Consider the following 16,188-nt stretch of genomic DNA (forward strand, 5'->3'; position numbering starts at 1 on the left):
TCAATGGCGTCTAGGATGATGTGGCTTCAAGCCTGTGAAGGTATTTCAAGGGCTTCAACAGCCCAGAATGAACCACATTCTCATATTTACTCCTTTGGCAGATGTCACTGATGGACGTATATTCTTGCACATGTTTTTTCATCCCTGGCCAAAAGAAATACAGTTGCAACCTCTTCAAGGTCCCTTGCAGACCTGATGGCCTCCTATAGCTGAGAATGCTCAACCTGTAGGATTCTGTTGCCTGAGTGCTGTGGTTTTCCCTGCGTACAACTTGCTCTTGAATCTCAATATACCTGCAGAGAAGTTGTAGTCAGGGTGAATGTTTGGATCCACTGCTAAGGCAATGATGAGTTCTTGTGCAGGACCATCTCCTTTATGGCTTATCTCCACTTCTGATATCCATGTTGGCTGCCCCCGACGACAGCATTCCCCCCACCTTGTGAAATAACCAAGCATCAATTATTCTCATGAAGGACAAGCTTCCATGTGAAGCATTAAAAACTTTGTTATTCCAAATATCAAGAAACAAGGATGTCATAAAGGAACCAATGATTTCAAAATACCAAATAGGCAATGTCACCTTGATTCTTTTTTTTTTTTTTGAGAAAGGTAACTTTTATCTATATATCCACAGGTGTACTACATCAAAAATGTGTAGTCCCCCTTCTAGTACAGATGATCCTCAATTTCAAGACAATACCATTTTTCCAAGGTGGCACCGGTACTAACAGACTTTTAAAGTGTCACTGGGGTCAAAAGGAAAGCATAGCCAAACATCTTGGTCAAGAAAACAACCAAACACTCCCTTAAATTCCTCTCCACATAGATTTGTCCTCAACACGAGTACGAGCATCATCATATGCAAATAGAAGATAAAAGAAAGGTGTCAAGCAAAACAACTTCATTCAAAGTGTCCTCATATGTAAGCTCACTAGTAGAATAATAAACACAATTAAGCGTACCTTCAAGAATTGGAGCACTCACAAAAGAAGTAACAACTTGAAAGTAAGTATCACCTTCTTTCTCAACATCCCATTGTGGGTTATCATACAAATTATAGCCCTCAAGAAGAGCTACATCACCATCAAACACCACTAGGCAATACACTAGGAGTGGTCTCATCATCAAACACTTAAAGAGAACAATCAATCAAAGAGGAAGAATTAGAAAATTTAATCTCATTCTAAAAAGACAAATGTCATCCATTCTAATTACCTCTCCTGATACTTCTTTGGCGTACCTCTACCTCTTCTCATACTCACCTTAGCTTTGAAGAATCCGATTACTAGATTAAAAATGCAAAAAGAAAAAGATAGATAAAAAAGAATTTCAGCAGAGAGAGGAGATTGAACATCATCTCAAAAAGGAATTAGACTTTCCCATGGAACTATGAAGAGTCTAGGAGAGTTTGAAAAAACTCTAGGGCAAGCCATTAAATTACACAATCTAAGGAGGTTAAATAAAGCAAAATTTGAACAGACATCTGAAAAAGAGGCTAGAGGCCTAAAGAATTAAGTATGGATTATTGTCATGTTGAAAAGCCCGACTTTTCTTTATATAGAATCCTTAAAAAGATCGACCCCTTTAGATATAAGAAAGACCCCCGAAAAAAGAAGAAAATTTCATAAAAATAAAGGTGAACTTATGAAGAATGCAAGGCCACGATAGAAATCATGTATGACAAGTTTTTAGGACAGTCCAAACAGAAGCTTATTTGTCATTGTATATGTTGGAGTTTACCCAAAAATTACAAATACTTTTAGATGGCATGGAGCCGCAAATTCATACAGATTGGTTAAATATGGATTCATTGATACTAAATATTATAAGAAGATTTAAATGACAATAAAATTATTTTTAGATGTCATAGAGAATGCAGGCCAGGCATTCATTAATGGATGTCAGCCACAAGGAATTATATTTAAAAAATCATTAGTGTTGCACCAGATTGTAATTAGGAGTATTTAATAATGATTTTTTCTACTAGTCAATTACATGGAATCGTAGAAAAGGGAAAAAGTGATCAAGTTCTGGGATTTTCAGAACGGGTATTTCTCAGTAGAGAGCTAGGCGACAACGTATTATATAAAGCTCTAAAAAAAGAAGCCGACGCGAAGAAGTTCTGAGTGTACATGTCCTGGAAACTAATCTGGAGATCTAAACTGTCAACAAAATCATCCGTTTCAGCTTGATCACCCTAAATGGTTCTTACTTAACTTGGGACAATCTCGATAGAGGAGTTTTCAAATAGCTAACAGATGTTACATGTGTTTGTGCAACTCAGAACCTATTAATTATCTGTTCCTTCATTGCGCTGTTGCGGCTGACTTATGGAATATGTTCTTATCACTTTTTGGATGGTCTTGGACCACGCCACACTCAGTGAGAGAGGCTTTTGTGTGTTGTAGCTCTTGGAAAGTTGAGAAACTCATCTAAAAGATCCGGTCTTTGGTTCCTGAATGTATGTTGGTGTTTATGGACAGAGAGGAACAAAAAGATATTTTGATGGCATCCCAACTTCTATCCCTACTCTTAAGACTATCTTCTTGGTTAGCCTTTTTACTTGGGTCAACCTCTCCTCTGTAATGACTATTGATTCTTTCCTACAATTATCAGCTTCATAGATCTCCATTAGATAGCTTTTCTTTTTTGTCTTCACGGGGGCAAATATTCTTTCTTTTTGTAATCCTTGCATCTACATGATACTTTTGTTAATGAGATCCTACTTTTTTCATTAAAATAAAAGTAGTTTTGAGTATACAGCCCGACTGAGAAAATGGTGATAGTAGGTCATTTGGATAAACATGAATCTATCAAGGTAAATATAAGATATATGAGAAGCTTATCAGGAAAGATAAACAGGGGATAACTTGGACCACAGCTAGTCACTCTGGAAAAGCTATGCGAACTATTGAATACTGACAAAGGAATATTACATTACTGTCAGTATCGCCTTAAAAAGAAAGAAAAACTAAAAGAAGATGACGACATGGAATTCAAAATTATTTTGTAAAAGAAGACCTGTTTAAAAGAAGATTTTAGATCAAGAATTAGTATGCGACATGAAGAAGATGCCGAAGAGACTCACAATTAAAAGAAAAAACAACAATTTTAAATCTGTTAAGTATCCCACATCCGGCGACCTCATATTTTTTTTTTCTTTTTTTGAAATTGGTAACTTTACTCTCTCTCTATATCCACAGGTATACTACAACCAAAAGTGTAGTTCCCCTCCAAAAACTGTTACAACTTACATCATTTTCGAGCTAACTAGTGCCTATAAACAGTGTAGCACATCAAAAATTTCTTCTGTCTGAGCTTGAGCTAATACATCAAGTTGGCACCAAAAATAAAAAACGCCTAGACAATTCATTTTGACCTTCTGCAAGCTGTTTTGCACATTCTCAAAACATCTGTTGTTTCTTTCTCTCCAAATTGTCCACTATATACATACTGGGACAATCTTCCATCTCTCCTCAACCTTTGAAGCATTACCGTTCCTGTTCCAACTACTTAGAACTCCCTTAATGCTCCTTGGTTTCACCCACCTGATCCCTTTTAGGCAAATGAACATTCTCCAAAGCTGATCTGTCCATGGGCAATGCAAAAAGAGATGGTTTATTGTCTCCACATAGAGAACACCTGGATGCCAATTGATAACCTCTTTTTTTAAGGTTTTCGTGAGTTAAAGCTGCTTCTTTAGTTAGTAACCATAGAAAACAGTTTACTTTGTAAGGCACCTTAGTTTTTCAAATCATCTTCCATGGCCAGTTGATCTCTTGTCCTGCGTCCATATTAAGCTCCTTGTAGACTGATTTGACTGAGAACCGCCCTTGACTATCTCTCTCCCATATCAACAGATCTTTCTCATCAGTGAGATTAGTGAAGGAAGCCAAGGAATTCTAAAATTCTGCCACTTTGTCAATTTTCCAGTCATATAAATGTCTTCTTAGTTCCAAATTTCACCCTTGTCCAGTCCACATGGTAGCCACAGTGGCAAGTTTTTGTTGGCTTAAATTAAATAACTCAGGATGCAGTTTGTTTCATTGTAGAGTCGCTTCCCAGAATGAGGTCTTTTGCCCATTGCCCACCTTCCCTCTTGTTCTGTGGTATAAGATAGGCCATAAATTCCTAATTACCTTCCACACGGTACAGTTATATGGAGTGTTTATCACCTTTGTCATCCACCTATCTCCCATACCATATTTTGCTGTGATGACATCCCTCCAAAGCATGCCCTCCTTATTAGTGAACTTCCAAAGCCACTTCATCATGAGACTTTGATTTTGCTTTATCAAATTTTTAATTCCCAAACCTCCTGCTTTCTTGTTCACAATTAGTTCCTCCCATTTAACTAAGTGAAACTTCTTCTTGTCTTCGCTTCCTTGCCACAAAAAATTCCTTTTGAGAGCATCAATGTTTTTAGCTACACTGGCTGGCATTGGGAATACTGACATCATATAGGACGGTATTGTATCCAACACACTCTTCACTAGTGTCAATCTACCTCCTAAAGACAAGTATTGACTCTTTCAATTTGTGAGCTTCTTTTCACATATCTCCAGAACCCCATTCTAGATACCTTTTAATTTACTCTTGGCACCTAAAGGCATGCCTAGGTAAGTTGTAGGGAACTCACTTACTCTACCTCCCAATTTTGTAGCCAACAACTCTATCTCAGTAACTATATTGATAGGATAATTGAAGCTCTTTTTCCAATTAATATGGAGACCTGATACTGCCTCGAAAATGATAAATATGACCCTGAGAATCAAAATTTGATCTATTTCTGCATCACAAAACACCAACGTATCATCTGCATATTGGAGGTAAGTTATCTCCAAGTTGTTTGATTCACCAGCTTGAAATCCCCTGATCCATCCCTTCCCTTTTGCGGTGTTGATCAGACTACTCATCCCTTCCATAGCTAATATGAACAAAAATGGGGATAATGGGTCCCCCTGCCTCAAACCTCTCTGCGAAGGGAAAAAACCACATGGAGATCTGTTAATTAAGATTGAGAACCTCACAGTGCCGATGCAATGTTTGATCCAGCTTATCCAACTCTTTCCAAATCCTAAGTTGCTGGACTCGGGTGCGGGTGTCGGACACGGGTGCGGATCCGACTATCGAATCTTTCATGATCGAATTTTTAAGATTCGGGATATGGATCTGGATACGGGTGTGGGGACTCGGCAAAAAAAAATTAAAAAATTTATGCATATAGTTACAAATTAAAAATTTATACATATAGTTACAAATTAAAAAAAAATTAAAAAATTAATTTTTATTTTATAATTAAATAATTATAATGTCTATCCTCATTTTATAAACTCTAATTAATATACAATACTTACCTCATTCAACTAAAAAATGAATAAATTATTTATTCTTAATAATAAATAATCAATGAGACAGCTATTAACTAAGCTCTAATTATAATATTATAATATGGAATGCTTATCTCATTTAATCAAAATAATAATAATATTTATTCTTTATAATAAATAATCAACGTGGCAGCTTATCTTAGTGTTTGGTCTTAATAACTCAGCATATTTTATCCTTATCTCTTATTTAAAAGACCAAAGGTCAATTAAAATTAAAAAAAAATAAGCGTTGAATTTGGACTCTGAGTCGTCGTCTTCTTCGTCCTTGTTCCTCTGCTTCGTCTTCTCACCTCCATCTTCTTCCCCAACTACAAGTTTTGCATTTTTTTTTCCAATACAATACAAATCACTATGCGCACAATTTAGTAGTCCACCACGGCACCGATATTCTCGGTTTCAAAAACCTGTTACATCGTGAACAATACCTGCAACAGCCAACACGAACAAGAAGATTTACCAAGAAAAAAGCTTCAAACGAGACAAAAGGACTGATATAAATTACTATGTAGCAGCAAAGTTGAAGGTATTTTGTTTTCGAGCTATTCAAATCTTTACTTTGAGATATCAAAATTTCAATTTGTCTTCGCATTGTTGGTCAACACACCCGATCTCGTTTGACCGGATTCGACACAGATCCCACACCCTTACTTGTGTCAGTGTCGTGTCGATACGGGTGTGGAACCGAAATTGCCGAGTCCGAGCAACTTAGGGTAAATCTACTGTTGGTTATCGTTGGGTTTATGCAGTCAAAGTTGGTCCTGACGGTTAGGTTGATCGGCGTAAGGCTCGCCTTGTTGCCAAAGGATACACACAAATATTTAGGCTTGATTATAGTGACTTTCTCTCCCATGGCTAAAATAACATCTGTCCATCATTTCTTATCCATTGCTGCTGTTCGTCATTGGCCTCTTTATGAGTTGGACATTAAGAGTGCTTTTTTGCACGGTGATCTTAAGGAAGAAGTCTATATGGAGCAACCACTTAGTTTTGTTGCTTAGGGGGAGTCTAGTAACCTTGTATGTCGATTGCGCAGGCCACTCTATGGTCTGAAATAGTCTCCTCGAGCCTGGTTTGGAAAGTTTAGCACAGTAATATAGCAATTTGGCATGATTCGTAGTGGAGCTGATCACTCAGTGTTCTATTGGCATTCTGAACCAAATCTGTGTATTTTCTTGGTGATTTATGTTGACGATATCGTTATCACCAGCGATGATCAAGATGATATCAGAGTCAGAACCATCCCAAATCTTTGTTCACCGATGTTGGACCCCCATATTATGTTGTCCACGCTCCAGTTAACGAGGCCTGGTCGTGCGGGGGAGTGTTAAGTATCCCACATCGAAAAAGGAATGGATAATTGGTCTTCATATATGGACTTGGATAATCCTTCCCTCACGAGCTAGCTTTTGAGGTTGAGTTAGATCCAAGATTCATTCTTAACAAAATCTAATCTTATCATGAAAGCTGTAAGAAGATGAGATAGACATCAAATGGAGAGATGCCTTACAAGTGTGAAGTGTAAACCAGGAATTTCTTAGAAGAAAAAGAACATTTCTACTAGAATTCTGTATTTGAAAAGGTGAGTAATTTAGTTCCTATGTTAGGTTAGAAAATGAAGGAGAATACAACTCGAACTACTTGTGTAAGTGTGAGAAATATAAGAGAAAGATATTATTGAATTGTGTGTATCTATGTTATTACATTGGGACCCTATTTATAGACACTACATTAGACTTCTTTTTCAACTAGGATACTACATTACAATCCTTTTTCAAATAGAATTCTATATACTATTCTGTTCTCCTTTTTCAAATAGAATTCTATATACTATTCTGTTCCTACTCATATTCTAATACTTTCCTCTAAGCTGATGCATACAAGTCATGTGTATTAAGCTTGTTATAGAGTAGTTAATACGAGGACACGTGAGGGACTTGGTGAAGATATCTACAAGAAAACTGTAAAGATTGCTTAGAATGTTTGGGCGACCTCAATTGAAAAGGAACAAACTGAAAAAGTGGTCGCAAAAGTACTAAAACGTCGTCGAAAAGTCGTTTTGTCGCTGGGCCTTGTCGGAAACTAGTATAGAATGCACCAATCAAGGTTAAATGTTTTGTATGGTTGGTGGCTAAGAGGTTTGTTTGACTCAAGAGGTACTGCAGAGGAAAGGTTGGCTACTAGTTCCTAGGTGTTTTCTTTGCAATGAGATAAGTGAAACCAACAACCATTTATTTCTACATTGTAGAGTCAGAGCTGCTGGATTAGGAGAGGTAGAAGCAAAAGTCAAAAAAGTGGAGAATGATTCAAGCTTGCATATGGTGGTCAATGTAGAAGGAAAGGAATGGAATGGAAGATGCTTTAAGAACAAATCTAGCTCCATAGAGAGAGTAAAACAGAAATGTATTATATGTTTGTATTTTTGGTGTAAAGAGGAAGGTACAAAGGAGGTAAAACAACTAGTAGATATGCTAGGATCCTTGTAATTTGCTATGATCCCTTTTTGGAGGTCTCCAGCATATCCTTCCTTAATGCTGAGGAATATAACATTACCAATTTCAAAAAAAGAAATCATGAGATGAGTAGATCTTGAATAAAAAAGTCATTAAAATCTGGTCGGAACATATTCACGCTTTGGATAAATAGATTTGATAGCTGAAAAGTGGTCAAAATATAAGAAACATTATATGGGTAGGGTTGGAATTATGACGCGACCCTATTGGAAAGAGAAATTATATGGATTGGGTTAGAATGATAGCACAACCTTATTGGAAAAGAGAAATTATATGGATAGGATTTAAATGATGGCACGATCCTATTGGAAAAGAGAAATTGTTGGACTTTCCAAACCAGGCTCGAGGAGACTGTTTTAAACCATAAAGTTGTCGGTGCACTCGGCACACCAGACTAGATTCCCCTTGAGCAACAAAACCATGTGGTTGCTCCATATAAACTTCCTCAAGTTCAACATGGAGAAACATTCTTAATATCCAACCGATAAAGAGGCTAGGGTCAAACAACAACCATGGATAGATGCAACAACAACAACATACCCAGTGAGTTCCCACCAAGTAGGGTCTGGAGAGGGTAAAATGTACGTAGTCCATACCACTACCTCTGCACAACTATTGGATAGATAAAGCCAAACAAATGCTATTTAGCCATGAGAGAGAAAGTATCACTGTAATCAAGCCCAAATATCTAAGCCTACCCCTTGGCAACAAGGCGAGCCTTAAGCCAATCAATTTGGCCGTTTGGACCAACTTTCAACGCAAAAACCCAACGAAAACCAACAACGATTTACCTGAAGGGAGAGGAACAAGCTCCCAAGTACCACTTGCATATAAAACAAACATCTCGTCAATCATAGCATGTTGCTATCTTAGATGAGAAAGAGATTTAGGGATGGAGACGAGGACAAAGATAATACAAAGGCATAATGGGAGGTCAATTCACAGTGCTGGTTGGGGTTTGGTCGCAGGAGACAGTGAACCTCTTGTTGTTTAGGTTTTCACACAAACAACAACAACAACAACAACAAACCCAGTGTATTCCCACCTAGTGGGGTCTGGGGGGGTAAGATGTACGCAGTCCATACCTCTACTTCTGATGAAGTAGAAAGGCTGTTTCCGATAGACCCCCGGCTCAAGGCACGAGATACCACAAAAACACATAGTAAAGCACAGAAGCAGATTACAACAACAACAACAACAACAAACCCAGTGTATTCCCACTTAGTGGGGTCTGGGGGGGTAAGATGTACGCAGTCCATACCTCTACCTCTGATGAAGTAGAAAGGCTGTTTCCGAAAGACCCCCGGCTCAAGTCACGAGATATCACACAAACACATAGTACAGCACAGAAGCAGATGACATAACATAGATACGGCACCCATAAGGAATATAAAACAGAGTAGCTAATATTATACCAATGTGCAAAATAAAAATCAAATTTCTTATACCACAATGCTTATACACAAGAACTAAAAAACATGGGACAGAACTCAATGCTCACTGTACAAGTAGCTACTACACGTATTTTTGGTGTCGACAATTTCAATAAAATTGGACCTATAAAATCACCTTTGGTAAAACAGGAACCCAATGATAAGCCTAAAACAAAAATATTGACACACACACACACACAGAGAGAGAGAGAGAGAGAGAGAGAGAGAGAGAGAGCTTCATCCTATTAAAAAAATAGAGATACATTCCCAAGATGGAAAAGGAACTACCTCAGCTTATAGAATACCGAGAAGAAGGTGCCAGTCGAGATGGCATGGGACACAGTTGCAAGAACACCCAGATGCATACTGAGAAAGCACAGAAGCAGATTACATAGCATAAATACGGCACCCATAAGTAATATAAAACAGAGGAAAGCACACAGATTCGTAATAAAACATGGAACACGGAACACGGAATCATAACAGGAATAAAACCCCCACCAAGTAATTCCCTACACTAGCGACCCAAACTGGCCCTAATCCTCTGCCGTAATTCGCGCCCTCCAGACCTTCCTATCTAGGGTCATGTCCTCGGTGAGCTGTAACTGTTCCATGTCCCGCCTAATCACCTCACCCCAGTACTTTTTCGGCCTACCCCTACCCCGCCTAAAACCATCCAACGCTAGCCTCTCACACCTACGGACCGGGGCATTCATGCTCCTCCTCTTCACGTGTCCGAACCATCTCAATCGTGCTTCCCGCATCTTGCACTCCACTGAAGTCACATCAACCTTCTCCCGGATAGTCTCATTCCGAACTCTATCCCCTCTAGTCAGTCCACACATCCAGCGCAACATCCGCATTTCTGCCACCTTCATTTTTTGGATGTGGGAGTTCTTAACTGGCCAACACTCCGCTCTATACAACAAGACCGGACGGACTACCACCCTGTAGAATTTGCCTTTAAGCTTGGGCGGCACCTTCTTATCACACAGCACCCTCGACGCGAGTTTCCACTTCATCCATCCCGCCCCAATACGGTGCGAGACATCCTCGTCAATCTCACCGTTACTCTGGATCACGGACCCAAGATACTTGAACTTATCCCGCTTACATACCTCCTGTGCTTCCAGCTTCACTACTATCTCATTCTCCCGCCTCACGTCATTAAACTTGCATTCCACATACTCTGTCTTGCTTCTGCTCACCCTGAACCCTTTAGACTCAAGAGTTTGCCTCCGCACCTCTAATTTGTCATTCACACCCCCTCGAGTCTCATCTATCAGCACTACATCGTCTGCAAAAAGCATACACCACGGCACCTCCCCTTGAATGCGCCGCGTCAACACATCCATCACCAACGCAAACAAAAAGGGACTAAGAGTAGATCCTTGATGCAATCCTGTCAGGACAGTGAAATGCTCTGAGTCTCCTCCCGCCGTCCTCACCTGGGTTTTCGATACATATCCTTAATTACTCTGGTATATGCCAGCGGTACTCCACTCACCTCCAAGCATCTCCAAAGCACCTCCCTGGGGACTTTGTCGTATGCCTTCTCCAGGTCGATAAACACCATGTGCAGATCCTTCTTCCTCTCCCTATACTGCTCCACCAACCTCCGCACCAGGTGGATTGCCTCCGTCGTCGAGCGGCCGGGCATAAATCCGAACTGGTTTTCCAAAATAGACACTATCCGTCTCAGCCTCACCTCGACCACTCTCTCCCAGATCTTCATAGAGTGACTCAATAACTTAATCCCCCTATAGTTATTGCAACTCTGAATGTCCCCCTTATTCTTATAGAGAGGGACCATGGTACTCCACCTCCACACCTCGGGCATTTTTGCCGTCCTGAAGATTTCATTAAACAATCCAGTCAACCACCTTACACTAACCTCTCCAACGAACTTCCAAAACTCCACCGGTATCTTATCCGGCCCCGTCGCCCTACCCCTTCGCATCCTGCGGACAGCCTGTCTAACCTCTTCTACCTTAAAACGTCTACAAAAGCTAAAATCCCGACACTCCTCTGAGTGCTCCAGTTCCCCTAACACAATAGCTCTATCCCCTTCGTCATTCAAGAGCCTATGAAAATACGACTGCCATCTCTTCTTAATGTGGCCGTCCTCCACCAACACTAATGAATAGTGGAGCTACGTAAATCAGATTTGGGGAGTCACCGAAAGATGCATAGAACTACACAAATCAAATATGAGAAGTAGTATTCGGAGAGATGCACAGTGCTGGAAAGTTATTTCCATAGATAGTCATCCATGTTTGAGAATTGCTCACAAATATCATTTTTGTTTCATTTAGGACTAGAATATCACTCAACTATCCTTATTTTTCTTAAAATATGCTCAACCCCTTAAAAACCTTCTCTCTCCTAGTTGCATGCTATGCAATTAAAAGTTCTTTTTTTAATAAATGGATCTATTTAACTTTTCAAACTTATTGATCTAACATTTTGTCCTAATTCTTTTTTTTCATAAATCACACATGATATATTAATCATTGAAGATTAATTTAATTAAATGAAAGGTTTGGATTATTTTAATTGGTATGTACTCTTCAAAATTTCTTTTATTTATTTATTTCACTACTTAATAATATCTATAAGACTAAAGTATTTATACAAATTGTTACTTATTTAGTAATTTTTTATTATTTATTTTATATACTAAAGATTCTTAAAATGTAAAAGAAATAAAAATTATTGATTTACGATTTAAGACATTATGTTTGTCATTTATATGAGAGAAAAAGAATAAAATCTACTTTTCTTGAAGGAAAGAAAAATTGTTTAGTCTTGAAACAAATTAAAATTTTAAAGAAATATTAACAAAATGGTCCACCCTTTTCTATTACAAATGCATCTTTGAATTGTTATTCAATCAATTATTGTGTGCTTTCATGGGTTTATGATGAGGTAAGGGTATATATTGGCGCTTAATTGTATAAAATAATATTTAATATAATAGTCACAAGAAATATAATAAAGAAGCTAAATGAAAAATACTAAATTTCTCTTTTCTAAATTTTTTTTATCTATGTTAACCTTACAGATTTAATTGATTTGTTTATGGACAATTACTTGCTGAAAATTCGCAAGAAAACTCCATCTTTTCACTATCTTTTTATCAAAAATATATTGCATAAAAATTTGCAAGCAATCTGCATACGGATTAAAATTTCTAGGTAATAATTACCTATTAATATCTTTTCATCGAATTTTGTTTGTCAAAAGAAAATCATAGGTTTTCCGTCGAATTTTGTTTGGTAAATTTTTTTATAGGAAATTAGATTACATGCAATTTCTTTTGTATGATCCCCATATAAATTTTCACGTTATTTACATTTTCTTGGACTGTATGAGACGCGAGTTTGAATAAATGGATTTAAAGAGCTAAATAGATCTATTATTAAGAAAATAAAATTTTAATGACATGACATGTCAACTAGGAGAGAAGAAAGTTTTTGTAGTATGAAATATTTTTAAAGGAAAATAAGTATAGTTGGGTGATATTCTTGTCTTAAATGAAATAAAAGTGATATTTGAAGGCAATTCTCAAAATATGGGTGATTATCGATGGAAATAACTTGGTGCTACGCAAATTAGATATGAGAAAATAGTCACCAGAAAGATGCATGATGCTGCACAAATCAGATATGAGGAAGTAGTCACCCAAAAGATGCACGGTGCTACACAAATTAGATATGAGAAGGTAATCGCCGGAAAGATGCACGATGCTACATAACTCAGATATGAGTAGCCACCGGAAAACACATTGGCCCAAATTTTGCTAACATAACCATTAGCCAGCTGGGCGGCATATATGGGTCATAACCACCGGCCGGCAACGGAAGATCTTTGGTATTCTACCCAGATCGTCGAAGCTCTGATACAACAACAACATATCCAATGTATTCCCACGTAGTGGGGTCTGGGGAGGGTAGAGTGTACACAGATCATACCACTACCTCAGGTGAAGTAGAGAGGCTGTTTCCGATAGACCCCCGGCTTAGGACCGATAATCGTCGAAGCTTTGATACCATGTGAAAAATATAAGAGAAAGATATTATTGAATTGTGTATATCTACATTATTACATTAAGACCCAATTTTTAGACACTACATTGGATTCCTTTTCCAACTAGGACACTACATTGCAATCCTTTTCCACGTAGGATTCTATATATTATTCTTGTTCCTACACATATTCTAACAATTCGTATTGCGTGTATCCTTTCTCTAATATGTTTTAAATATATTTTGTGTAGTTCTTAAGACGTGGTGGATAGAAAAATCAGTTTCTTGTTTATCTAACTATTTTTTATTCTTGATTCAACTTTGTCATCTTAAAATCCAATTCAGTTTCCGATTAGTATATGAGATTTCCTTGAGACCAACCATTATTCTTTGATCCTTTAAATCCAAAAGAGGGAGAACAGTAAGACAAAGTTGAGGATAGGTGAGGCACAAGTTGCGGATTCGATGAAGTTGTGTAGATATTACAGAAAGCATAGTGGCAGGAAAAGGTAAATAAGTTAATTCAAGAATCTCTAATATTTTGACAAATAGAAATTGTTTCTTAGAATGATAGTTCTCAAGACTCAAGGAACTATAACCTTGAAAAATAATTCATATTGATCCAGTTAGTATAATTACAAGCTTAGAACAAGATGATTAGAAAAAATTATTTGAATATATACAAAAGAGTGATGAAAAACTAGAAGAACATAGTCAAGAAGTGATTACAGCAAGAACAATCGATAACAAAGAATTAGAAATTCAATCATAGCGAGTAATACTTGATAATTTTAGAATATTCTTTCATTTCTTCTTACAGTTATCATTAAGGCTGTTAGAACCAGCACAATTGTTTAACTCGCGAAGAAGAAATCCGCAAAAAGTCATTGGTATCAGACCAGGAATTACAGCCAATGTGTATAGTAACGGGCAACGATAGTCAAGATGGAGAGTCAAGTGTCGTAGTAGTGTGCCTATTGTCACCCTAAGCCCATCAATGAAGACTGGATTTTCTACACTCTAGCCCCTGTGAGAATCCATTTCCCTCTCTGCTTCCCTTTCAAAACCTTCATTCCTTGGTGCCAGGCTTGGAATTGGTGGCATCTTGCATCTGTGGACATTTCCTAGGAGCCCTTTTTTGCCTTTTGGAGTATATATTCCAAAAATTTAGGTTTGTTTGAGTGAATGATCGAACAATAAGAGACCTTGGTCCATGAAGGTCCCCTTTTCTTTGATAGCCAAGAAATTCTCGAGAATTATTGATACACGGTTCGAAACTCGGTCGGTAATGGGCCTGCTACTCTACTGTTCTCTTAAATACCACGCTTCTATTTACAGCTGAGCTCAAACCTGTGTCTGACCCACACATCATTGTACTTTTAACACTAGACCAAAGCCAGTTCTTGGTCCATAAGGGCCCCTTTTAGAAATCATAAAGAGGTATTTATTTAAACAATGTTGATGTTTGAGTGTTCAACTGTGTGTACTGGAACCAGATTTTCAGTTTCTTTTGGTAGATGACATCCAAAGTTCTTTGAGCACATTATCTGGTCTTTTTAAGACTTTTCTAACAACGCTTTTCCTTGTGTCCTTCCAGGATGAGGGTGTGCCTGATTGTATATAGCACAATAAGTTCATCCCTGTTTTTGTTATTGTTCTTTGAGCCTCTTAGCATAGCATTTGAGACGCTTCAGGTACTGTACATTAGGAGGGTATAGCTTATATTTTTCTTGAACACATGCTTTTGAATTTTTTGACCTTTCCAAGAACATGTTGACGGTTGTATTTGTATGCCAATACTTTTCTACAGGCTATTCTTGTTCATGGATTCCAGTTGCTCGACATATATATCCATGACTCGGCTAATGATATTTCAAATACCAGAATATCCAAGCTCTTTGACATATCTGCTGCAGGTAAGTTTTATGCTGGTAACTTTTGCTTTAGGCGGTCTTGTTGATTGATTAATGAGCTTATGGTGATTTATTGGACATGCTATGTGCCTTACTGAAGTGGGTTTTGTGATCAATGTTCTGCATTTGAGATTTTTGTTTGATTTATTTACTCCTTTTTGCAATGTTCTGGAATGCGGCGTGACCTTTTCCTAAATGAGTTTGATGCTCTTCGTTTTTGTCTGCGTTACTCTTTTCCATTAGTAGTGAGATATTCTTCTTATATGACTTCACAAAGTTACTTTATTTAATAAGTCATCTCTTTCTTTGAAGTTTCTAATCAAATACTCCCTAACCATAGCTAATGAAGGATGTATGTTCCTGTAAAAAAGATATTAACGATATATATGTGCATCGTTTATTAATCCTGTGCTTGTCTGAATGTATATCCAGTTGAAAGGATGTGAAAGAAGTTTCCTTTCTGCTTCTGTTCTGAGGGTGGTTTAATGCGAAGTCTGTGGTTAAAGACACTTCTTAATTGTTTTCCCTGCGTCTTGTTCATGCAGGATTGAAGTATATAGGATATTTACTCAAATAAGAAATAATGATTCTCTTTATGTCCTCAACCATCTCCAATCCCCCATCTTATTCCTAAAAACTTCCTACAGGCTCATTTGGGGAATGGAAAGGCATTCTCATTCGAAATATGGGTTTTCTCCTGGACATGATGACTCTGATGATGGCCCTCGCTCATTATGTGCACATTTGGTGGCTTCATGGCATGGCATTTCACCTTGTGGATGCAGTTCTTTTTCTAAATATTCGTGTAAATATTTATCTGTATGAATTAATGTAGCCTCATAATTTTTCAAATACCTCTATTGCCCTCTTCTATCTAATATTTAGTATGTCCATGCACTGTTACTAAAATTAGT

The 16,188-nt window shown here is 37.7% G+C and overlaps 1 protein-coding gene across 6 annotated transcripts in view; it reads left to right on the forward strand.

Annotated features, from left to right (window-relative positions):
• Positions 1–16,188, forward strand: part of LOC107873370 (E3 ubiquitin protein ligase RIN2) — a 57,963-nt gene that overhangs the window by 14,519 nt on the left and 27,256 nt on the right. For all 6 annotated transcript variants that reach the window (XM_047414736.1, XM_047414737.1, XM_047414735.1 and 3 more), the window contains exons 6-8: positions 14,959–15,055; positions 15,172–15,277; positions 15,922–16,079. In XM_047414736.1, the coding sequence (XP_047270692.1) occupies positions 14,959–15,055; positions 15,172–15,277; positions 15,922–16,079 (361 nt within the window). The remainder of the gene's footprint in view (positions 1–14,958; positions 15,056–15,171; positions 15,278–15,921; positions 16,080–16,188) is intronic.

Source organism: Capsicum annuum, chromosome 6 (assembly GCF_002878395.1).
Source record: "Capsicum annuum cultivar UCD-10X-F1 chromosome 6, UCD10Xv1.1, whole genome shotgun sequence".
Classification (NCBI taxonomy): Eukaryota; Viridiplantae; Streptophyta; class Magnoliopsida; order Solanales; family Solanaceae; genus Capsicum; species Capsicum annuum.